Below are 26,471 nucleotides of genomic sequence, written 5' to 3' on the forward strand. Positions count from 1 at the left end.
AATGAACAGGAATAGACAAAAACCCAAAATGAATAAAAGGTAACCAAATGTCTCATGCTTAAGAATTATTCTGTTGTATAACACTTTAGAAAATGTACAAAGTATATTTAAATTCCAGCCAATTATAATGCAATAGAAACATTCTGTAGTTCAGTATTCAAAAGCTATGTAAAAAAAGTATATATATATATATACATATATATGTATATATATATATATATTCCAAATATATACATATTCCAAATAAATACTTTTCTGCCTCTTCTGAGTTTTGTAACTAGATATTTGTTGACATTAGACATGCTATTATTTCCCCAAACAAAGTATACCCCACAGAGCATATGTCTGGCTCAGTCTCATCACTAGGCCTGTGTCGCTCTTTCTTCCCATAAGAACCAGTCCCTATCTCTGAACTAGGCATTAAACTTCAACATTAAACTTTTTCCTCTAAGATAGTCTGCATCCAAATTATTAATATTTTTAGAGAAATTTGCTCTCATATCTTTGACCAAGCACTTTCAACTGATAACAAGGAAGTGTTCAAATACACTTTTTTTGTTTTATCTTAAACTACGTGAAAAGCCTTCAGGAAGTACAACTATTGTTTCTCTCTGAAATAATGTTCTTTGGAATTTGTGAAAAGAAAAAAATATGCATAGCATGAAAAGAATATTACAACTTTATATAATTTTCTTAGCTTTAATTTTGATATTCAACAGTGAATAGGACTTTTAAAATCCAGAAAGAAGTTCAACTGTCCATGGAAAATGAGTTAAATTAAAATAATTTCAGATTAACAATATACACTTCTTTCTATTCTCTGATCATCATAAGCATTACTTAATGAACCACAAATTAAAACATGTCTTGACATACTTGTTTTTTCTGCTTTAAATGAGTCATGGCAGTTTGATAGTTTTAGCTGATTACAGTTAATAGACTTACATCAAATCTACAATCTATATTATATATGTAACATCGGCCCTAGATGGAATGATTCTGAAGACTAACCTTTTATAAACCTAGACTATATATTCATATATATCACTTTTACATTCTGTTTTCACTTTAAGGTTGATTTGATGGAAACTCTCATGACTATAACTGAATTATTTGAACAGTTTCTTTGCTTACATAAGATTTCTTGCAAAATAGGCTGATCATAGAGATTGCCACTTGGGTCATAGTTCTGCCTCTAATATTGAATAAGTGAGAGTATTGATTAATTAGTCCACTTGTGCCTCAATTTCCCCTAAAGGAAAATAAAAATAATATACTTTGCAATTTAACAATTATTTATGGGGTAACTGGTGGGATCCAAATACTTTTACTGAAGCTGTATGAATACATTTCCTTTGAATGTTCAATTAATATACGGTCTTGATAGCAGTATTTGAGAGCATTTAGTGAGAATGTCTCCACATGGACTTACTATTTCATTAAGGATTTAATAAGAACTGCAGTGCTTTTTATTTTATTTGTAGCCTTTACAGAATGTAATTCTTTGAGTGAAGATAATTGAAAAACAAAATTGTTTCATATTATTTGATTGTACAAGGTATCAAATAATCGAACAATACAATGAATGTTTAAATAAAAAAATATTACAGTAAAAGATACATTGCCATTAATCCCCCTCAAAATATCCCCTCTTGCTTTGAATGCACTTATCCCATTGTTCTTGCCACTTTCTGAAGAAGTTATGGAAGTCCTACTTTGTGAGCATCTTTAGTTGTGCTATCATGGCTGCCTCAATATCCTGAATCGTTTTGACTTTGGAGAAGAGCCATAAGTCGCATAGTGCCAGATCTGGGGAATAAAGTGGATGACGACACACCATAATGTTTTCATTTGACAGAAATTGCCATATACCAGAAGTGATGTGTGACATAGAGCATTGTCACGATGGAGGATGGTTTATGGCACACTTTAAAATGCACCTTCTCTCAACCATAGCTCACACCCGACTCACTGCACTGAACAAGTTGAAACAGTTTCACACTGTTACTAAGGTTTGACGCGCAACTTCCCGTATTGAAGACCCCTGCCTTTTCTTTGGATGGCACTTGGCAGCAGCATTCACCATATTTTCTGATCACAATGGAAAGGCTCCATGTCACCACTGCGTCTGGTACAGCAATTTCTGTCAAACAAAAACATTACAGTGTGTCCTCATCCACATCATTAACTTGATCAGGCACCATGCGGCTTCTGGCTCTTCCCCAATGTCAAAATGACCATGAAAGATAAACATTTTGAATCAATTCAGGAAATTGAGGCAGCCACGACAGCACAACTAAAGACACTCATGAAAGAGAACTTTCAGAACTGGTCCAGAAAGTGGCAAGAATGATGGGATAAGTTGTTTGAAGCAAGGGGGAGTATTTTGAGGGGGGATTAATGGCAACTTGTTTTTCACTGAAATATTTTTTTTTTTATTTAAACATTCACACTGTGGTATATATTTTCTGAAATCAGTAAACTCCATTACCCGTTTATTTAGTATTGTAAGACATTAAACTTCAACATTTCTAGCAGTCTTGAGGATACCCCAAAAAAATTATGATACTTAGTACACACACACACACACACACACACACACACACACATATTTGTTGAAAAAAGTTATGTAATTAAAGAGTTAGATAATCTTACGTTTTGAGTACAGATTCTTTTTCCACTCTCTGTTCAGTATCTTTCACATTTTTCTAGGGATTCTTGGTCATTGCCTTGGCAATAAAAATTATTCTCAAATGTTGCTGAATTTTAAATTAGGTTTATTTATTTAAAATAAAAATTTAAGCTTTGTATGAAAAATACACTGTTCACTATACTAATATATAAATAACCTTCAATATACCACATATATATATATATTATATCTATAATATATATGGTATATATATAGTATATAACATATATATTTCTGATTAATACAATAATTATTGTTTTGATTCATTGTTGATTATATAACACATGAAGTCATATGCCTAAAATTTCCTTCTATCCCACTCCGTTTATTATCTGTATGGTTATTACAAGTAACTTAATGTTATGTAACTCTCTGACCTCCAACTTCTTTGCATGTAAAATAAACATGGCAACATTTTTCTAGCATACCTCACATATTTAGAAACTTTTTTAGAGCAGTTTTAAGTACACAGCAAAATTAAGAAGAATGTCCTATATACCTCCTGCCCCCACACATGCACAGCCTCCCCAATTATCAACACCCCCACTAGAGTGGTACATTTTTTACGTTTAATGAACCAACATTGACACATCATTATCAACCAAAGTCCTAAGTTTACATTAGGGTTTACTCTTGGTGTTCTACAATCTATAGGTTTGGACAACATATAACTCTCATTATATTATAATGAGTATTTTCTCTGCCTAATAATTCTCTCTGCTTTGCCTATTCATAAATAGCAACACCCCACTATCCCCAGCTCTGACAATCACAGATCTTTTTATTGTCTCCATTGTTTTGCCTTTTCTATAGTATCACATAGTTGGAATCATAAAGTATGTAGCTTTTTCAGATTGGCTTTTTTCATTTAGTGATATGCATTTATTGTTCCATCATGTCCTTTCATGACTCGATCATTAATTTCTTTTAAGCACTGAATAATCTACTGCCTGGATGTACCACATTTTATTTATTCATTCACCTACTCTAAGATGTCTTGCTTTCAAGTTTGGCAATTGTGAATAAAGGTGCTATAAATATCTGTGTTTGGGTGGACATACGTTTCAACTCCTTTGGGTAAATATCAAAAACTGTGATTGCTGGATTATGTGGTAAGAGAGTTTTTAGTTTTGCATTAAACAACCAAGAGTCTTTCAAAGTGGCTGTACTATTTTTTCTTTCCCACCAGCTATAAATGAGATTTCCTGTTGCTCCATATCCTCCCTCACCAGCATTTGATGTTGTCAGTGTTCTGGGTTTTCAACACCCTAACAGGTGCATATATCATTATTGTTTTAATTTACATTTCCCTGATGACAGAAGATGTGAGCATCTTTTGATATGTTTATTTACCATAGTATATCTTCCTTGGTCTAGTAAGATTTTTAGCTCACTTTTTGGTAGCTTTTTTCTCATTTTTGAATTTTAAGAGTTCTTTGTATATTTTGCATAAGAGCTCTTTGACAGTCGTGTCTTCTGTAAGTATTTTCTCCCAGTCTGTGGGTGTTCTTCCCATTCTCTTGACATTGTCTTTGGCAGAGAAAAAGTTTTTAACTTTGATGAAGTCCAGCATATTGATTATTTTTTTCATAGATCATGTCTTTGCTTTTATATCCAACAAACCATTGCCAAGGTCATCTAAATTTTCTTCTATGTTATCTTCTAGGAGTTTTATAGTTTTGTGTTTTACATTTAGTCTTTGATCTATTTTGAGTTAATTTTTGTGAAAAGTGTAAGATCTGTATCTAGATTCGTGTGTGTGTGTGTGTCCATCTGTCCCAGCACCATTTGTTGAAATGACTGTTTTCTCCATTATATTGCCTTTGCTCCTTTGTCAAAGATTTGTTTGACTATGTTTATGTGAGTCTAGGATGGGTTATCTATTCTCTTCCATTGATCTATTTATCTGTTACTTTGCAATACCACAGTGTCTTGGTTACTGTGGTTTTGTAGTAAGTCTTAAAGTTGGGTAGTATTAGTCCTCCAGCTTTGTTCTTCTCCTTCAATATTGTGCTGGCTATTCTGGGTCTTTTGCCTCTCCAAAGAATCACAAAATAACTTACTGGTATTTTGAATGAGTTTGCATTGGATCTATAGATCAAGTTGGGAAGACTTAACTCTAACCCTAATCCTAATCCTAACCTTAACCCTAACCCTAACCCTAACCCTAACCCTAACCCTCCTGACATCTTCACAATACCAAGTCTTCCTATCTATAAACATGGAATATCTCTCCATTTATTTAATTCTCCTTTTATTTTCTTCATCAGTTTTGTAGTTTTCCTCATATAGATTTTGTACATATTTTCTTATACTTAAGTATTTCATTTATTTGGGTGCTATTGTGATTTTAATTTCAAATTTCCTTGTTCATTACTTATATATAGGAGTTATTGGCTTTGAATAGTAACCTTGTATCCTGCAACCTAGCTATAATTGTCTATTAGTTGCAGGAGTATTCTTTTGTTCATTCTTTCAGATTTTCTATGTATATGATCATGTCATCTGCAAACAAAGACAGTTTGGTATCTTCTTTCCCAATCTGTATATCTTTTATTTTATTTTCTTGCTTTTTCATTTTAGCTAGGACTTAAAGCATGATGTTAAAAATGAGTGGTGAGAAGGACATTCTTGTTTTGTTCTTGATCTTAGTGGGAAAGCTCCCAGTTTCTCACCACGGAATATAAAGTTAGTTGTAATTTTTTTGTACATATCCTTTATGAAGTTGAGGAACTTCTCTATTCCTAGTTTACTGAGAGGTTTCTTGTGTTGTTTTTTTTTTTTTTTCATGAATGAGTGTTACATTTTGTCAAATGCATTTTCTACACAGATTTATATAATCGTGTGATTTTTCTTCTTTAGGTTGTTGATTTGATGGATAACATTAATTAATTATTTTAATGTTGAACTAGCTTTACATAGCTGAGATAAATCATACTTGGTTGTAGTGTATATTCTGTTTATACAATGGTGGATTCAATTTGATAATATTTTGTTGAGAATTTTTGCTTCTATGTTTATAAGAGATATTGGTCTGCATTTCTAATTTTTGTTTTTCTTAATAATGCTTTTGTCTGATTTTTGCATTAGAGTCTCAAAGAATGATTTAGAAAGTATTATTTTTGCTTCTATCCAATGAAAGAGATCATAGAGAATTGGTATGATGTCTTTCTTAAAGTTTTGTGGCATTCCCGCTGGACCATGTGCTTTCTGTTTTGGAAGCTCATTAATTATTGATTCAATTACTTTAATAGAAATATGCCTATTCAGCTCCTCTATCTGCTTGTGTGTGTTTTGGTAAATTTTTTCTTTCAAGGAATAGGCCTATTTCATCTAGGCTATCAAATGTAGGCATAAAATTGTTCATAATATTCCTTTATTATTCTTTTAATGTCCATAAGATTTGTAATGATGATGTAATAATTTGTGAAGATTTGGAACAATGTCTTCTCTTTATTCCTAATATTATGAGCTTGTTGTCTTTCTTTTTTTTTTTCTTAGCCTGGCTAGAGTTTTGTCAATTTTATTGATCTTTTCAAAGAACCCAGGTTTTGATTAGTTTTCTCTATTGATTTCCTGTTTTCAATTTTATTGATTTCTGCTTTAATTTTTATTATTCATTTTCTTTACTTGTGATTTAATTTTACCTTATTTTTCTAATTTCATAAGTGGAAACTTCACTTATTGATTTTATATCATTTCTTATTATGTGCATCTGATGCTATAAATTTTTCCTCTAAGGACTGCTCTTACTGTATTCCAAAATTTTTGATAAGTTGTATTTTCATTTTCATTTACTTCAAAATATTTTAAAATTTTCTTTTGAGATTTCTTGTTTAAGCCATGTGCTATTAGAAGTGTGTTGTTCCATATTCATGTATTTGGGTGTTTTTCAGTTATCTTTCTGTTATTAATTCTTATTTTAGGTCCACTGTGCTCTAAGAGCAGACATTTTATGATTTTTCTTATTTTAAATATTTTCAGTGTGTTTTATGGCTTACTATTTGGTCTATCTTGGTTAATGTTGCATTATATTGTATTTTGAAGCCTGTGACTGCACTTCTTAAAACCTGACAATCTGTTAAAAATGCTTGTTGCATTATTTCTACCTGTCAAATACAATTCAAATTTTAAAAAGTTAACTCAGATATCATCTAGTCCATGACTTTTTCTGTAACCCAGGTATTTGGAATAAATCTCTTCCACTTGAGTACTCTCAGTTTTCCCCACCCACTTATTGTAGTCTTTGTTCTTTGTGTTTCTTAAACCTCTGTTTGTATATATTACATACTGTTCTTTCTTAGTAGGCTGTAAGCTCCATGAGGAAGGACCATGTATGTTCATTTTAATTGCTCATAGTACTAGCTCAGTGTTGGTACTCTGAACTTTAATTTGTAAGTGCAAAACTATCCATCCCCATTTTATTTTAGCAATCTCTGCTTTTGCTAATTTGAGACCTAGTTGTAATTCAAGACAGCTTCACTCCTCAGCTTGAATTCTGATATTTCTGTTCTTTGACCTCTTTCTTTTTAACCTAATTAACTTTTCTTATTTTTATTTTATTTTATTTTATTTTATTTTATTTTATTTTATTTTATTTTATTTTATTTTATTTTATTTTATTTTATTTTATTATTTTTACTCCTTCCAGTTGTCTGGCCCATAAATACATTTAGGATTCTGTATCCCTACCAAGACTGGGTTCCCTGTTCATCCATATCAATTATGTGATTTTTTCTCCCCACCCTAGAATTTCTTGTCATTTTGACCTCCAGCTCTTCCTACATTACTAATATCTAGCCCTTAATAACTTCAATGTATAGCCTATTTTTCCTAATGTGCCAGGATTCTCTGGCAAAGGAATAATTTGTGAAAAGGAGTCACAATATAATTGGTCACTGGGAATCAGGTTGTTTATTTCCTCTTATATACTTTACTATGTTTCTACCCTCACAGCAGTCAGCATTGTATATTGCAGATTATTTGCCACCTAGTAGTCATTTTATTTATCTCTTCCTGATAAAATAAGAAAGTCCTATTCCTCATAACATATCTTCCTTAGCTTATCTGTCCGTTTTTAATTCCTGAATCCCTCCATCTCTATGTCATTCTGAGAAGACAGCTTTGCCTTACAACTCTTGAATATTTAGTTTTCAGGCAGCAGAAGCACCACATTGTATATCTTTAGTCTATTTTTGTCATAATTCATGGGTTTTTGACATACATATCCTTTCATTTCATCAATTAGAAAATCTTTCATCTGAGCCTAATGTGTACTGGAATATTGCTCTTTCAATGGTTAGTCCCTATTTATTTATTTATTTATTTACTTACTTATTTATTTTTTCTATTTTCCAGAGATACTCAAGTTCCCTGAGACTCTCTCTTTTCTGTCTATGGGAAATATTAAAATGTAATTAAAATGTAGTCTTGTATCATTGAATAAATATGTCACAAACTTCAGAAATGAAACCAGTAGGAAATCTTTGACAAGACAATTTTCTCCAGTTTGTAAAACCTATGCAAAGTTGCTCTAGAGCTGTCTATAAGAGTTTTGAGCTTTTAAAGAGAGAATTGTGTATCTTAAGGGTATTTTGGCAATTTCTTACTTAACATCACAGTACAATTGTGTAAGAAGGTGAAAAGGTGAGGTATATATGAAGATTGTGCTAGACATAGGGACACTTGCATTGCTCAAAAAGTAGGTAAAATCAAGTAGTATCTTAATTTTATTCAGTTAAATATTTTTTGAAAATCATTGAATGTTCCTGGTTTACATAGAACACAGTTCCTGTGGATGTGTTTATCTATTTGTCAGTTCAATAACTCTGGATCCCCATGTGTAGAACCACATGTAAAAATACAGCAATGGAATGGCAAAGGCCATGACACACCAAAAAAGGGATGTTGTCTCCATCTTTGATATTGACTCCCTCTCCTTAATCACTAACCATGAACATGATATACCTTGAAATTTATATGCCTCTTCTTCTTTCCTCATCACATTATAAATACAATAACCTTATACATTGGTTCTCTTTCTTTACTATCAATAATATTCTTATAACAAAACTGTTTTTCATCCAGTTGGTTCCAAAAATTATTCTACCCCAAATCACCCCAGAATTGATCACTATTTTTCAGTCATTTTAACATATTCTTTCTGTCATTGATGTGATCAACCATTTTCTTCTCTTTACAAACCTGTTTGAAATAGCTTCTCTGATATCATAATATCATACTTAGTTCTTCTTCCATTTACTTCTTTTCTATTTCATACATTCACTGTTTCTGTTTCCTCTTCAGATCTTCAAAAGTATACATTACTGAAAGTGCCACCCTTCCATGAGCAACCATGAATTGAGTGTTTACTATGAAGCAGATTCATACTTCTTTCTATTGTTACAAACCTATTTAAGCAGGTACTTGCATTATTGCAAGCATAGTTCTCACAACCCCTATCCTAAACTACTGTTCAGATACTGAATTTCATCCATAGGTGCCCCGTATGGCATCATCTCAGATGTTCTCACCTCAGGAGAAAAATGCTGTGTGTTCTTGAAAGGACAATAGAAATTCTGCTATCATTGGAAATTTTCTAAAATTAGTAGAAAATTCATTTCAATACTATTAATTTCCATAATTTATAATAAGCATGCAGTAGATGATACTCCTACTAGTAAAACAAACTAGAAATGAAATTCTTCCTCCTTATTATTTATTTAATTAACATTTATCAAGCACTTTTGAGCCATAAAATATGCTTAACACAGAAAGTACAGAGATAAATACTGTTTCCAAAACAGAAATACACACACACACACACACACACACACACACACACCGGGACTGCAACGTTCTGCATTATTAACACACTTCAGAGTTGAAAATAGGACATATTTTTATGAATTGAATATTACTCAGACATAACAAAAGGTAAACAATTGAAAAATGCAATGAATTGAAATAATTGTCAGGGAATTATGCAAAGTGAGAATATCCAAACCAAAAAAGTTATGTACTACAATATTCTGTTTATATAATGCTTTTAAAATGACAAAGTAATAGAGATGAAGAAGAGATTAGTAGTTGTCAGAAGTTAGGGGCATGGTAGAGGAGGAGTGATGCTGGCATGTTTGATAGAAAGGCAACAGGAGGATTCTTGTCATGAAACTTCTATATCATGACTGTGTTGATGAATATAGGAACATACACATGTGATAAAATTCTATAGAACTAAATACAATCACACACACACACATAAACTCTGAATGAGTGATTGATTTTATCAATATCAATTTCCTGAATGTGGTATTGTATTACAGTTTTCCAAGATGGTACCATTTGAGAAAATGTGTAAAGTATAAATGGAATCTCTCTGAATTATTTCTTACAATGGCATGTGACTCTACAATTAACTCAAGATAAAATATTTAATCATAAAAGTATTTTAAAGAATTGAATATAAAACAGATACTAAAGATAAAAATGGTGGCGTGAGGTGAGCCTCTTGAAATCTCCCCTGGAATTTACAACAAATTGAACAACTATAAATCCACAAAGCATTCCCTGCACAGCAGACAGGCAAGACTAAAAGGCACACTATTGAAATCACCTAAAGGTGGGCAAATTGCGTGAGCAGGACAAGAAAGAAGGGAGAAGTGTGGAGATGGGGCCGCGTGGGTGCAGGACGCAGACCTAGCTCAGTGTTTCAAGCTCGCTGCATTCCGGAGCTACAGCAGCTGTGAGACAGGGAAGAACTCGGAATGCTAGGGCTTTGCTTATGCCCCACAGGGCCAAGGGGCCAGTGTAGAACATGGCTGAACCCAATGCTCACGGCAGAGACCTCTGAGCAAAGACTGAGGGAAGAAGACTGAAAACAGTGGTTTAAGCACTCACTGCTGAGCAGAGAAGGGAAGCCCTAAGCACTGAGCCTAGCCGGCCCTTCCCCACCCTACCCAAGCTCGCCCCGCTCCAACCTGTCCAGTGCTAGAAGAGGAACAGTAGCAGTGTCAGATCAAAAGAACAGAATATTTGCAATTTGGAGAACTGTGGTCCACAGACACAGACTCACAGCCCAACTAGCTCTGGCAAAGGGGAGGGAGCTGTAGAAGCAGGACTGGCTGTGGTGGTGTTCACCACAATTTCTCTGGGCCACCTCTAATAACCCACACCACCCCTGCCCCCACATATTTGGGTGGATCCCTGCAGGAATAAACGGAACTGCTGAAATACATGGGCTCTGAATCTGGTGCAGGAGGAACTTTGGAACTTCAAAAGCTCTCAGCATCCTGAAATAGAGGAGGTGCCTTATGACCCGGGTGAACTGTTCACAGAGGAGAAGCTTGCCTTCCAAGGAAACCCCCTATTGTGTGAGAAGCTGGAATAGTGTAGAGAAAGCATAACATTACAGTGTGAGAGAGAATAAAAGGCTGTAGTCAGAGAGAAAAACAAACGAAAACATTCTACCAACATGTACTGGAAAACAAAAGAAAGACCTCTTCCTATCAACCTGCTGCAGAACCCACTAGTGTAGAAGTCTAGGAAGAGAAATGATAAATCATTAATTGCCATGAATAACCAAGGCAACAAGAGAGCTCAGAAAGAAAGTGAAAAGTCTCCAGAAAATGAACTTAAAGATATGGAAATATGTGACATAAGTCACAGAGAATTCAGGATAGCAGTTCTTAAAAAATTCAGAGATGCAAAAAAACATAGAAAGGCAGTTTAATGAACTCAGAAACACAATCAGAAAACAAAATGAACATTCTACCAAAGAGATTGAAATTTTAGAAAAGAACCAAATAGAATTTCTGGAGATTAAGAACACAATAAAAGAAAGAAAAAAAAAAAGAATGAAATAGCCAGCTTAGGTATAGAGTTGACCAGATGGAGGAAAGAATCAGTGACATCAAAAATAGAAATCTGGAAATGACATGGATGGAAGAAAACAGAGACTTGAGACTTAAAAGAAATGAAAGAACGCTACAAGAACTTTCTGACTCCATCAGAAAGAGCAATACAAGAATAATGGGCATACAAGAAGGAGAAGAAAGGAAGAAAGGAACAGAGAGTATATTCAAACAAATAGTCAATGAGAACTACCCAAACTTGTGGAAAAAACTGGATCCTTGAATCCAAGAAGCAAATAGAACACCTAATTATCTCAATCCCAACAGGCCTTCTCCTGTTGGGAATCATTGTATTGAAGTTGTCAAAAATCAATGACAAAGAAAGAATCCTCGAGGCAGCCAGGGAAAAGAAGACGGTAAACTACAATGGAAAGCTCATTAGAATATCATCAGATTTTTCAGCAGACACTCTACAAGCCAGTAGGGAATGCAATCAAATATTCAAACTATTGAAAGAGAGAAATTATGAGCCAAATATAATATATCCAGCAAAGATATTCTTTAGATATGAAGGACGAATAACGACCTTTCAGACATACAGAAGCTGAGGGAATTTTCTAAGACACAACCTGCACTATAAGAAGTACTGAAGGAGGCTATTCGACCAGCATCAATAGGGATAATTTGTGGCAACCAAAATATAAAAAGGGGGAGAGTAAAGACCTGAACCGGAATATGGGAATGAAGTAAGTAAGCATGCTGAAGAAAATGGAATACTCTAAATATCAAACTTTCTTTTACATAAATCTAATGGTAACCACTCAAAAAAAAAAAAAAAAAGAATCCACAACTGGAATATGTAACATAATAAAACAAGAAATAGAGGGGAAAATCATAGACTACCACCACACAGAAACAACAGACAAAAAAAAGGCAAAGAAACCATGGAGACACAGATTTACCAGAAACCTAAAAATACAATGACAGGAAACACTCACATATAAATAATTTTAGAAACCTAAAAATACAATGATAGGAAACACTAAATATAAATGGACTGAACTCACTAATAAAAATACACAGACTAGCAGATTGTATCAAAAATTAACCCAACCATATGCTGCCTCCAACAGACACATCTCAGCTACAGGACAAGCATAGACTCAAAATGAAATGGTGGAAATTGACACGCCAAGCAAATGGTACCAGGAGAAAATCAGGGGTAGCCATACTGATATCAGATGAAACAGACTTCAGGATAAAAAAATGGTAACAAGAGACAGAGATAGACATTTTGTAATGATAAAGGGGACTAAACAAAGAGAACTTAACAGTCATCAATATTTATGCCCCCAATCAGGGACACCAAAATATATCAAGCAACTACTAACAGAACTAAAGGGAGAAATTGACCAAAACACAATTATATTAGGGGACCTAAACACATCATTGAAAGCTATGGATAGATCATCCAAACAGAAAATAAATAATGAAATAGCAGCCCTAAATGACACATTAGATGAAATGGACATAATTGATATTTATAGAGCACTTCATCCTAAAACATCAGACTATACATTTTTTTTCTAGTGTACATGGAACATTCTCAAGGATAGAATATATATTGGGACATAAAAATAGCCTCAAAAAAGTGAAGATTGAAACCATACCAAGCATATTTTCTGATCACAAGGCTTTGAAACTGGATGTCAACTGCAAAAAGAAAGCAGGAAAAACCACAAACACGTAGAGATTAAACAACATACTTTTGAAGAGCGACTGGATCAAAGAAGAAAGAAGAGGAGAGATCAAAAGATACATAGAAACAAATGAGAATGAATATACATCCTACCAAAACTTTTGGGATGCTGTGACAGGAGTTTTTAGAGGGAAATTTATACCATTACAGGCCTATGAAGAAACAAGAAAAATCCCCAAAATAACCTCATGTTACACCTTAAAGAACTAGAAAAAGAAGAACAAATGAAACCCAAGGTCAACAGAAGAAAGGAAATAACAAAAATCAGAGCAAAACTAAATGAAAGAAGGAACAAAAAGACAATACAAAAAATTAATGTGACAAATAGCTGGTTCTTTGAAAAGATTAATGAAATTGACAAACCCTTGGCTAGGCTCACTAAGATAAAAAGGGTAAAAACACTAATAAAAAAAATCAGAAATGAAAGAGGGGAAGATATCACTGGTGCTACAGAAATACAAAGGGTCATCCAAGAATATTATGAAGGGCTATATGCCACCAAATTCAATAACCTAGAAGAAATGGACAAGTTCTTAGAAACACATAGCCTTCCTAGGCTGAATCACGAAGAATTGGAAAATCTAATAGACTGAGCACCAGTAAGGAAATTGAATCAGTCATCCAAAACCTTCCCAAAAGCAAAACTCCGGTACCAGATACAGCTTCACTAGTGAATTCTACCAAACTTTCAAAGAGTATCTAATACCTGTCCTATTCAAACTCACCAAAAAATTTAAGAAGAGACAATACCCCTTAACTCATTTTATGAGGCCAGAATTCCTTGATACCAAAACCTGGTAAGGATAACACAATAAAACTATAGTCCTATATCTCTGATGAATACTGATTCAAATCCTAAACAAAATTCTTGCAAATCGAATGCAACAATACATTAAAAAGATTATTCATCACAATCAAGTGGGGTTCATCCCAGGACCACAAGGATAGTTCAACATACCAAAATCTATAATATGATACATCACATAAATGAAATAAAGGACAAAAATCATATGATTATATCAATTGATGCAGAAAAAGCATTTGACAAGATACAACACCCATTTATGATTAAAACACTTAATAAAATAGGTATAGAAGGAAAATAACTTAACATAATAAAGGCCATATATAACAAACCCTCAGCTAATATCATAACTAATGGTGAAAAACTGAAGCCTTTTGCTCTACTTTCAGGAACACGACTGGGCTGTCCCCTATCACCTCTGTTTTCAACATAGTGTTGGAAGTCCTCCTCAAAGCAATCAGCCAAAAGAAAGAAATAAAAGGCATCCAAATTGGGAATGAAGAAGTTAAATTGTTACTCTTTACAGATGACATGACGCTACATATAAAAAACCCTAAAGATCACCAAAAAGCTCTTAGAAACAATCAACGAATACAGTCAAGTTGCCGGCTACAAAATCAACATACAAAAGTCCATTTCATTCCTATATACTAAAAATGAAATCTCAGAAAAATAAATAAAGAAAACAATTCCTTTGCAATTGCAACAAAAAGAATAAAGTACCTAGGAATAAACTTAACGAAGGATGTGAAACCTATATGGTGAAAAGTGTAAGACATTTTTAAAAGAAATTGAAGAAGACACAAAAAAATGGAAAGACATTCTGTGCTCATGGATAGGATGAATCAACATAGTTAAAATGGCCATATTACCCAAAGCAATATACAGATTTAATGCAATCCTCATCAAAATCCCAGTGGCATTTTTTAAAGAAATAGAACAAAAAAATCACCAGATTTATATGGAACCACAAAAGACCCCAAATAGCCAAAGCAATCCTAAGAAAAAAGAACAATGCTGGAGGGTATCACACTCCCCGACTTTAGGTTGACCTACAGTACAACAATAATCAAAACAGCATGGTATTGGCAGAAAAACAGACACATAGACCAATGGAATAGAATTGAGAACCCAGAAATAAAGCCCCATAAATATGGACAGATAATTTGTGACAAAGAATCAGAAAACATACATAGAGGAAAAACAGCCTCTTCAATAAATGATGCTGGCAGAATTGTAAAGCCACATGCAAAAGAGTGAAACTGGACTGCTATCTCTCACCATGTACCAAAATTAATTCAAAATGGATCAAAGACTTAAGCATAAGAACTGAAACAATAAACTGCGTAGAAGAAAACATAGGTACTAAACTTATGGACCTTGGGTTCAAAGACCTTTTTATGAATTTGACTCCTAAGGCAAGGGAAGTAAAAGCTTAAATAAATGAATGGGACTATATGAAAGTTAAAAGCTTCTGCACAGCAAAATAAACTATCGACAAAATAAAGAGGCAACCAACCGAATGGGAGAAGATCTTTGCAAACAACGCCTGCAGTAAGGGGCTAATATCCAAAATATAAAGGAAATCTTGCAACTCAACAACAAAAAAACAAACAACTCAATTGAAAAATGGGCAGAGGACCTTAAGAGACATTTTTCCAAAGTGGACATACAAATGGCAAATAGACATATGAAAAAATGTTCAGCAACTGTAATCATCAGAGAAATGCAAATAAAAACCGCAATGAGATATCACCTCACCCCAGTTAGAATGGCTATCATGAACAAGACAAATAGTAACAAGTGTTGGAGAGGCTGTGGAGATAAAGGAACCCTCATACACTGTTCGTGGGAATGCAAATTGGTACAGCCGCTGTGGATGGCAGTGTGGAGGTTCCTCAAAAAATTAAGAAAAGAATTACCATATGACCCAGCAATCCCTCTCCTGGGTATCTACCCAAAATATCTGAAAACATTTATCCATAAAGATATATGTGCTCCAGTGTTCATTGCAGCTTTTTTTACGGTGTCTAAGGCATGGAAACAACCAAAATGTCCTTCAATAGATGAATGGATAAAGAAGTTGTAGTATATATACACAATGGAATACTATTCGGCACTAAGACAAGATGAAATAGGACCATTTGTGATAACATGGATGGATCTTGAGATTATAACACTAAGTGAAATAAGTCAGACAGACAAAGCAGAGCACCATATGATTTCAATGATATGTGGTGTATAAACCAAAAACAACAAAAGAACAAGAGAAACAAATGAGAAACAAAAACTCATAGACACAGACAATAGTTTAGTGGTTACCCAAGGGTAATGTGGGAGGGGGGTGGTAGATGAGGGTAAAGGGGATCAAATATGTGGTGATGGAAGGAGAACTGACTCTGGGTGGTGAACACACAATGTGATTTATAGATGATGTAATACAGAATTGTATACCTGAAAGCTATGTACCTTTACTAACAATTCTCACCCCAATAAACTGTATTTAAAAAAACCCAAAAACAAACAAACAGAATATACTAAAATGTTAGATATTCCAATTATATAAGTAATTACATTAAAAGTAACTAGACTAAATAATCCAATTAACAGACTAAGATTTTTCCTTTGGATTAAAAACAAATAAAGAAAAAGAAAAAACACCCAAGCATGTGCAGCTGAGAAGAGGTGCATTTCATAGATCAAAAATAAAAAAGGTTAAGGATCTGGTCAAAATGGCAGAGAAGGTAATACGTTGTGCTTTCCTCCTGTCATGACCACATCAAAATTACAATTAAATTACAGAGCAACCATCATTGAGAATCACCTTAAGTCTAGATGAACAGTCGCCTAATGAAAAATACAGAGAAGAAGCCACATCAAGACTGGTAGAGGGAGTAGAGAGGCGAAACAGCTTAGTCCCACAACCATGTGTGGTGGTTAAAAATTGGGAGGAATATCTTGATTGAGAGGTTCGAAGGGTCACAGTCCCACAGGAGGCTCCCCAACCTGGGTTTCAGAGCCAAGAAAAGAAGTACCCATAACTACTGGATGCGGAAACAAGCAGGGGTTGTGGTTGAGTGAGCTAGAGGGCTGCTGAAGTCCCAGGTGCTCCTCTTAAGGGGCCATGCATACAAGGTCTGACAATTAAGTTTTTAAACTTGCCACCATGCCCTTACATTGGCAGCACTGTACAAACAGTTCAATAAGGTTTCATAACCTTCTTATATCACTGACTCTTGGCTGTGTCCATGTGGTTGCATGGCAGTGTCTTACTGAGTGGAGCTCATTATTGTTCTTGCATGTTTTTGTGTGCTGCCACAAGAATGTCTGAGCTTGAATTAGAGCAATGAAAAAATGTTAAATTTCTTGTTACCTTGGCAAGAGTGGAGGAAGAATCAGGGACATGTTAGTTCAAGTTTATGGAGATAATACCATGAAGAAAATGGCAGTGTACAAATGGAATAAACATTTTTCTAAGAGGAGAAAATGTGTCACTGATAAAGAGAGGTCAGGGTGGCCAGTAATGAGCAGAACTAATGAAAACATTGCAAAAAATTCATCAAATTGTGCATCAAAATTGTCACCTGACTGTGAGAAGCATAGCAGAACAAGTAAGCATTAATAGAGAAAAGGAAAATTTAACTGAAAATCTTGGCATAAGAAAGGTGTGTATAAAAATGGCCCCGAAGGAGCTCACCATGAACAAAAGCAAAGGAGAGTCGAAGTTTGCCAAGACCTTTTGTAGAGGAAAGACAATGTTTTGGGCCATGTTATCACTGGTGATGAAACATGGGTGTACCAATACGATCCTGAAACAAAGCGTCAAAGTGCACAGTGGAAGTCAACCAATTTTCCATGACGAAAAATGTTCCGTCAGTCTAAATCGAGAGTCAAAACAATGTTGCTAAACTTTTTTTTTTATATCAGGGGGATTATTCATTATGAACTTATACTGACTGGACAGACAGTTAACCAGGTTTACTATCTGGAAGTGCTGAAAATGCTGCGTGAAAAAATAGACAAAAACGACCTGAAATTTTGACAACAATTTATGGCTCTTGCATCACGACAATGCTCCAGCTCACAAGGCACTCTCTGTAAGGGAGTTTTTAGCCAGTAAACAAATAACTGTATTGGAACACCCTCACTACTCACCTGATCTGGCCCCTAATGACTTCTTTCTTTACCTGAACATAAAACAAAAAACAAAATTGAAGACTTTTTGTGTTTGTGTGTGGTATGAAATACTTTATTTATTTATTTTAAATTAAAATTTATTAGGATGACAATTGTTAATAAAGTTATACAGATTTCAGGTGTACAATTCTATAATACATTATCTATATCTCACATTATGTGTTCACCACCTAGAGTCAGTTCTCCCCCCATCACCATATATTTGACCCAGTTTACCCTCTTCTAGCATCACGTCATCTGCAAAGAGTGACAATTTAACTTCTTCATTCCCAATTTGGATGCTTTCTATTTTTTTCTCTTGCCTGACTGCTCTGGCTAGGACTTCCAATACTATGTTGGAAAGCAGAGGTGATAGGGGACAACTCTGTCATGTTCCTGTACATAGGGCCAAGGGCTTCAGTTTTTCACCATTAATTATGATATTAGCTGAGATTTTGTCATATACGGCCTTTATTATGCTAAGATATTTTCTTTCTATACCTATTTTATTAAATGGATGTTGTTATAATGGATGTTATCATAAATGGATAACACTTTTCTTGTCAAACACTTTTTCTGCATCTATTGACATAATCATATGATTTTTGTTCTTCATTTTGTTTATGAGTTCTATCACATTGATGGATTTGCATGTGTTGAACCATCCTTGTGCCACTGGGATGAACCTCCCTTGGTAGTGATGTATATAATCTGTTTAACTCATTGTTGTATTCGATTTGCTAGAATTTTGCTGAGGATTTTTGCATCTGTATTCATCAGAGATATTGGTGTGTAATTTTCTTTTTTTGAGTTATCCCTACTAGGTTTTGGTATCAGGGTAATGTTGGCCTCATAAAATGAGTTAGGGAGTACTATCTCTTCAATTTTTTGGAAGAGTTTGAGTAGGATAGGTATTAGATCCACTTTGAATGTTTGGTAGAATTCACTAGTGAAGCCATCTGGTCCCGGACTTTTGCTTTTGGGAAAGTTTCAGATGACTGATTCAATTTCCTTACTGGTCTATTTAGATTTTCTAAATAACATCAATCTATTTAGATTTTCCAATTCTTCGTGATTCAGCCTAGGAAGGATATATGTTTCCAAGAACTTGTCCATTTCTTCTAGGTTATTGAATTTGGTGGCATATAGTCCTTCATAGTATTTTTGGATGGTCCTTTGTATTTCTGTGGCATACATGATAACTTCCCCTCTTTCATTTCTGATTTTGTTTATTTGTGTCTTTTTTCTTTTTATCTTAGTGAGTCTAGCCAAGGGTTTGTCAATTTCATTAATCTTTCCAAAGAACCATCTATTTGTCACATTAATTTTTTTGTATTGTCTTTTTGTTCTCTCTTTCATTTAGTTTTGCTCTGATGTTTATTATTTCCTTCGTTCTGCTGACTTTGTGTTCCATTTGTTCTTCTTTTTCTAGTTCTTTAAGTTGTAACGTGGGGTTATTTATCTGGGATTTTTCTTTTTTCTTGAGATAGGCCTGTAATGATATAAATTTCTCTCTTAAAACTGCTGTCGCTGCATCCCCAAAATTTTGGTAGGATGTATTTTCATTCTCATTTGTTTCTATGTATCTTTTGATCTCTCCTCTCATTTCTACTTTGACACAATTGTTCTTAAAAGTATGTTGTTTAATCTCCTCATATTTTTGTTTTTTCCTGCTTTCTTTTTGCAGTTGATATCCAATTTCAAAGCTTTGTGATCAAAGACTATACTCGGTATGATTTCAATTTTCTTAAACTTGCAGAGGCTAGTTTTATGTCCCAATATATGGTCTATCCTTGAGAATGTTTCATGTACACTAGAAAAGACTATATAGTCTGATGTTCTCGGATGAAGTGCTCTATAAATGTTGATTATATGCCTTTCTTCTAATGTGTCATTTAAAGCTGACATTTCTTTATTTTCTGTTTGGATGATCTATCCATAGTTGTCAGTGATGTATTTAGGTCCCCTACTATAATTGTGTTTTGGTAATTTCTCCCTTTAGTTCTGTTAGTAGTTGCTAGGTATATTTAGTGCTCCCTGATTGGGGGCATAAATATTGATGACTGTTACGTCTTCTTGCTGTATAGTCCCCTTAACCATTATGAAATGTCCATCTTTGTCTCTTGCTACCATTTTTATCCTGAAGTTGTTTCATCTGATATCAGTATGGGTACATCTGATTTTCTCTGGATAATTTTGCTTAGAGTCAATTTCCACCCTTTCTCTTTGAGTCTTTCTTTGTCCTTGTAGCTGAGATGTGTCTTTTGGAGGTAGCATATTGTTGAGTTTAGTTTTTTGATCCAATCTTCTACTTTGTACCTTTTTATTGGTGATTTCTGTCCTTTTACATTTAGGGTGATTATTGATAGATGAAGATTTCCTATCATTCTATCTTTGATTTTATGGTAAGACTGTGTCTCCATGTTTTTTTTTTGTTTGTTTTTTGTTTTTTTGTTTGTTTGTTTGTTTTTGCCTTTTGTTGCTGTCTATTATTTCAGTGTTGTGGTATTCTATGATTTTGCCTCTGTTTCTTCTTTTATTATGTTATATATTTCAGTTGTGGATTGTTTTTGACTGGTTTCCATTAAGTTTATGTTAAAAAGAAGTTTGATATTTAGAGTATTCCATTTTCTTCAGCATGCTTACTGTCTCCATTCCGTATTCTGGTTCATGCCTTACCTTACTCTCCCCCTTTTATGATTTTATTGTCACAAAATATCCCTTTTATGCTGGTCAAATAGCCTCCTTCACTATTTCTTGTAGTGTAGGTCGTGTGTTAGAAAATTCCCTCAGCTTCTGTATGTCTGGAGAGTTCTTTATTCCTCCTTTATATCCAAAGTATATCTTTGCTTGATATATTATATTTAGCTCATAATTTCTTTCTTTCAATAGTTTGAATATTTGATTCCACCTCCTCCTGGCTTGTAGAGTTTTTGCTGAATAATCTGATGATAACCTAATGAGCTTTCCTTTGTAGGTTACCATCTTCTTTTCACTGGCTGCGATGAGGATTCTTTCTCTGTCATTAATTTTTTGACAGCTTCAATACAATGTGTCTTGGAGAAGGCCTGTTGGGATTGAGGTAATTAGGTGTTCTATTTACTTCTTGGATTTGAGGATGCAGGTCTTTCCACAAGTTTGGGAAGTTCTCATCGACCATTTGTTTGAATATATTCTCTGTTCCCTTCTCTTTCTTCTCCTTCTGGTATGCCCATTATTCTTATATTGCTCTTTCTGATGGAGTCAGAAAGTTCTTGCAGAGTTCTTTCATTTCTTTTAAGTCTCAAGTCTCTCTCTTCTTCCATGTGTATCATTTCCAGATGTCTATCTTTGATGTCACTGATTCTTTCCTCCATCTGGTCGACTCTAATACCTCAGCTGGCTATTTCATTCTTCGTTTCTTTTATTGAGTTCTTAATCTCCAGAAATTCTATTTAGTTCTTTTTTTAAATTTTTCAATCTCTTTGTCAAAATGTTTATTTTGTTATTTGATTGTGTTTCTGAGTTCATTAAACTGCCTATCTGCATTTTCTTGCATCTCATTGAGTATTTTAAGAACTGCAATCTTGAATTCTCGGTCATTTAAGTCACACATGTCCATGTCTTTAAGTTCATTTTCTGGAGAATTTTTATTTTTTTCTGCACTGCTTTGCTACCTAGTTTATTCATGGCAATTAGTAAATTATTATTCCTCTTTCTAGTCATCTACAGGAGTGGGTTTTGCAATAGGTTGTTAGGAAGAGGTCTTTGCTTTGCAGTAGGTGTTGACAGCATGCTTTATTTTCTTTCCAGCTATAGCCTCTAATTCTCTCTTGCTGTAGTGTTATATTTCTCTGCTCTGTTTCAGCTTCTCACACAATTGGGGCATTCCCTGGAAGGGGGCTTTTCCTCTGTGAGTAGATTGCCTGGGTCTGTGGGCACTGTCTCTGTTGGGGATGTGGAAAGCTTCTGAAGTTCGGTAGCTCTTCTAGCACCAGATTCAGGGCCTGTGTGTTTCAGCGGTTCTGTTTACCCCTGCAGGGATCTGCCCAGATAGGTGGGGAGGGATGGTTTGTGAGAGGAAGCTGTGAGTAATGTCAGGACCACCAGTACAGCCTGTTCTGCACCCAAGGCTCCCTCCTTCACTAGAACTTGTTTCGCTTTGAGTTAGTAGCTGCAGGCCACAGTTCTCAGAACTGCAAATATCTGTTCTTTTGATGTGACACTGCTACCATTCTGCTTCTAGCACTGGACAGGTTGAGTTGGGCGAGCTCTGGGAGGTTAGGAGGAGTCGGCTAGGCTCAGTTCCTAAGCCTTCCATCCTCTACCTGGCAGTGAGGACTTAAACCTCCATTTTTACCCTTCTTCTCTTAATATTTGCTCTGAGGTCTCTGCCATGAGCATTGGGTTCAGCTGTATGATATGCTGATCACTCAGGCAGGACTGTGGGTCATAGCAGGAGCACTAGCTGTCTGAATTCTTCCCTCTCCCATGGCTGAGGTAGCTCCAGAATGCTGGAAGCACTGAGCTAGGTCTGTACCTAGGTCCTGTGCCTACATGGCCTGTGTGTCAACACTTCCCATTTCTCTCCTCCCCTGCTTGCCTAATTTGCCCACCTTTAGATGATTTCAGTTGCATGCCTCTTAGTCTTGCCTGTCTGCTACACTGTGAGTCCTTTGTGGAATTACAGTTGTTCAACTTGTTATAAGTTCCAGGGGAAATTTCAAGGGGCTCACTTCACGCTGCCATTTCTATGACGTCATTTTTGAACTTTTTATTATACAAGGGCAGAGCTGAGTAGTTGTGACAAAGACGTTAAGGCCTACAAAGCTTAAAATACGTACTATACTCTTCTTTATAGGCAACTTTCTGATACCCTAGAAATTCCATCTCAAGAAACTGTAAGAACAAATAATAAAGCCATGGAATGGAAACAATCAAGAAAGAAGAGGAGACTTCTGATTTACTATACATACACATGTAGAAGACCTTCAATAAAGCCCCAAATTAGTCCTTTGAAAAACAAATTAATAAAATTTACAACCCCCTTGCAAAAGTGACCAAGATAAAAGAGAAAAATACAAAATTCAAGAATGAAAAGGAAGACATAGTTAGTGCCCCTACACTTATTTAAAAATATAATAATATGAGAACATTATAAACTACATGAAAATAATTTTTGCTATTAAATGAACTATATAATTTCCTTGAGAAAAAAATACTCATTAAAGAGGACACAAGAAAAATTTAAAAATCTGATGACACTATCTCTATTAAAGACACTGATTCCATTACAAATGTTTGTATTAGAGTCAGGGTTTTAATTTATGTTTTTATTACCTGATTCATAAATATTTTACTGTACTATACTATTCTTTTCTAGCTCTTTATCTTGCTATTAGAAACGTGTTAAAAAAAAGGATCATAAGCATACTATGTTAAAAGCATACTATGTAAATGTCTCTTTTTCAATCAACAGTAAATTAGAACTCAGTAACATGAACTCACCGACTCAAATCTGTCCCAGGTACATACTGAGAGAAACGAGAATGAAGTAGAGGGATCAGTCTAAGGTCACACCATTGCTTTTCCCATCTCAAGCCTGGAGATGTTGGCCATGAGGAGCACGATAATGTGTCCTGAAAAAAATATTAATATTCAGTATTGTTTTTTTTCTTCCTGTTTTGAGTTTCTATGTAACAAATCCTTAGACATTTACAGACTACCACAAGAAGAAATCTATATTCATTGACAATAAAAATGTATTTAACGTCTTTATTAATGTAATTCTATAAGAAAGTGAGGAGCAAGTTGTTAAGATTAATATTCATAGTGAAACATGAAAAAGATGGGTTGGGAGAAGAAAGAAAAATTAAAAGTATGACGGAACTGATTTCATCGACAAATGGTAAAGATGGGGTAAAACTGTAATTGTAATGAACTAGTAAGTGACAAATAAAAATAAGTTGTACTTCATCCAATTAGCCAATATTTTCTGAGTATCTGCTAAGCACAAAACACTGATATAAGTCTGTGTGATTTATCAGTTATTTGTAAATATTTTTCAGTATAATGAACAATATTGAGTAAATATTTTTGAATATTTTAAACAACATTTAAAAACTACTCAAGGAAATGTTTGTCCATTAAAACAATGCTATACATTAAAACAATACTTAAAACAAAACTTAATGCTTATAAAATGTTTGTATTTTTTTATATTGTTTTAATGTCAAGTCAACTTGCATGTATTTTATGTTTCATTAGAAGTCTGTGGTTTTTTCCCTTATGTATGGAGGAAACAGATTTGAATAAAATTTGAGATTTTCACTTGATGTTGATTTATGCTTCTATCACCATATGAGCTTCATTGTTAAAATTTCTTCATGGCTATAGTTTAGTGGTTATCAGAGGGTAAGGGGGTAGGAGAATAGTAAAAAAATAAAGTTCTTCATAGCACTAGCACATGAAATAAAGTTGATATTTAAGTTGCCATGGGTTGTAAGGAGCCAAAGCTTAAATTGATCAGGGAAATATTGATACTGATTTTCTATAATTTTTGAGTGACAATGTTAGAAGGTTCTGTTTTAGTCATGTTGAAACTTTTAGTCTAATATCTTTTGGATATTAATTTATTTAAAAATGCTTTAGGGAAACAAAACCTTCCATTATTATCACTAAAGGTTGAGTGTTTCTTGGCATTATTATGTTGTCTGTCACCAATTGTGCAAATACAAATCTACTAAATCCTTAGAACAGTTTAGAACACCCAGAAGGGAGAACTGGCTAAGACCACTCAGTGAGGTGTCCCTTACCAGTGATTCAGTGAGCACTTTGGTCTAAGACAAAATCCTTTGATGCAAGACAGTTGCCTTTAATGCTTATCTGGTAATTTCAAAGGCACAAACCTAGGATTCATGTTTGTCTTTCTTCTGGCCTTCATGACAGATGTTACAGATGGTCAGCATGGGGTCGTTTGTGGGCAGGGGGGTGAAGGCTCAGGCTCCAAATCAGAATTGGACCACCTGGTTTCAAAATCCCAATTTCCCAACTGACTTGTCCTTTAAAGCTAGGGGAAGTTATTTAAATTGTTTGTGCCTTATTGTGCCTATTTCCAAATATAAAGGTATTATAAGGCTACGCTTACAAAAAAAAAACCTCAAAGCTTTTTTAGACTCATTAAATTATTGCTTCCCCACCTTTTCTTCATGAGGACACTTGAAGAAATTATAATCCTGTGTGACACACAAGGATAAACAGACTATGTTTCTGTGGTCAGGCCAGAGCTAACCATAGGTATTGTAAGTGTCCCAGGTCCCACCAAGCTGCCCTATAACTCAGCCCATATCAGCATATAGTTCAAACCTTTTCCAAGACTCCAGTACACTGCTAAGACGGCCCACTCCTGAGCATTTCTATGGTCAATAATTTATCCAAGTCATCCAGCCAGCAAATGACTGGACCAGGATTTGCAGAAAGTTACATCTTTCTGATTCCAGGACCAACAAATCTATCATAGCACATTTAATATTCATAACCAAAGGTGAAATTATGGAAATAATTCAGATCTTTATCTTGATTATTTTACAGTTTTGCTATATAAGTTTAGGGAAATTATTTAACATGGTTCCTCATCTTTCTTGAAAAGTACAAATAGTTCCCCATTTGTTCATGAACAAATGGGATAGAAAATGTAAAAAATCATAAAAGACATAGGCAATAGAATATTGAAGACAATGATACCAATACACAAGTACGATAAGTTTTAAAAATGATATTTAATAGACTTCATATATTGCCAGATATGAAAATACATGTGATCTTTTACATAACTTTGATGTAGCATCCCAACTTGAGGCCTTTAGGAACCAAAGTTGTGAAATGTCACTTTCTTTAATGTTTGCTCCTTATAAAAAAGATGAATAAGCCCCACTTCAGCTATTGAATTAATCAGGGTTAATATATTTCATTTTATAGAGCTGTTATTTCATGGAAGACCTAGTGTATTTTGATGATTATTTATCTTTATTTATTTTAATTATGAAAGCAATGTAAATTTGCTTTCTGTCTTTTACTATAACAGTAATCTTAGAGTTACTGTGAATTGTATGTAAGATGATCTAAAAACACAACAATTTTTGGTTTTAAGGCCCTTTACTACTTTTCAAGAGCTTTATTCTTCAATGTCAAGAATGTTGAGTCCCATAT

The 26,471-nt window shown here is 34.3% G+C and overlaps 1 protein-coding gene across 10 annotated transcripts in view; it reads right to left on the reverse strand.

Annotated features, from left to right (window-relative positions):
* The window catches only part of SNTG1 (syntrophin gamma 1), an 813,791-nt gene that overhangs the window by 155,252 nt on the left and 632,068 nt on the right, over nucleotides 1-26,471 (reverse strand). For all 10 annotated transcript variants that reach the window (XM_074318426.1, XM_074318425.1, XM_019712572.2 and 7 more), the window contains one exon: nucleotides 23,772-23,902. In XM_074318426.1, the coding sequence (XP_074174527.1) occupies nucleotides 23,772-23,902 (131 nt within the window). The remainder of the gene's footprint in view (nucleotides 1-23,771; nucleotides 23,903-26,471) is intronic.

Source organism: Rhinolophus sinicus, linkage group LG14, assembly GCF_036562045.2.
Source record: "Rhinolophus sinicus isolate RSC01 linkage group LG14, ASM3656204v1, whole genome shotgun sequence".
Lineage (NCBI taxonomy): Eukaryota > Metazoa > Chordata > Mammalia > Chiroptera > Rhinolophidae > Rhinolophus > Rhinolophus sinicus.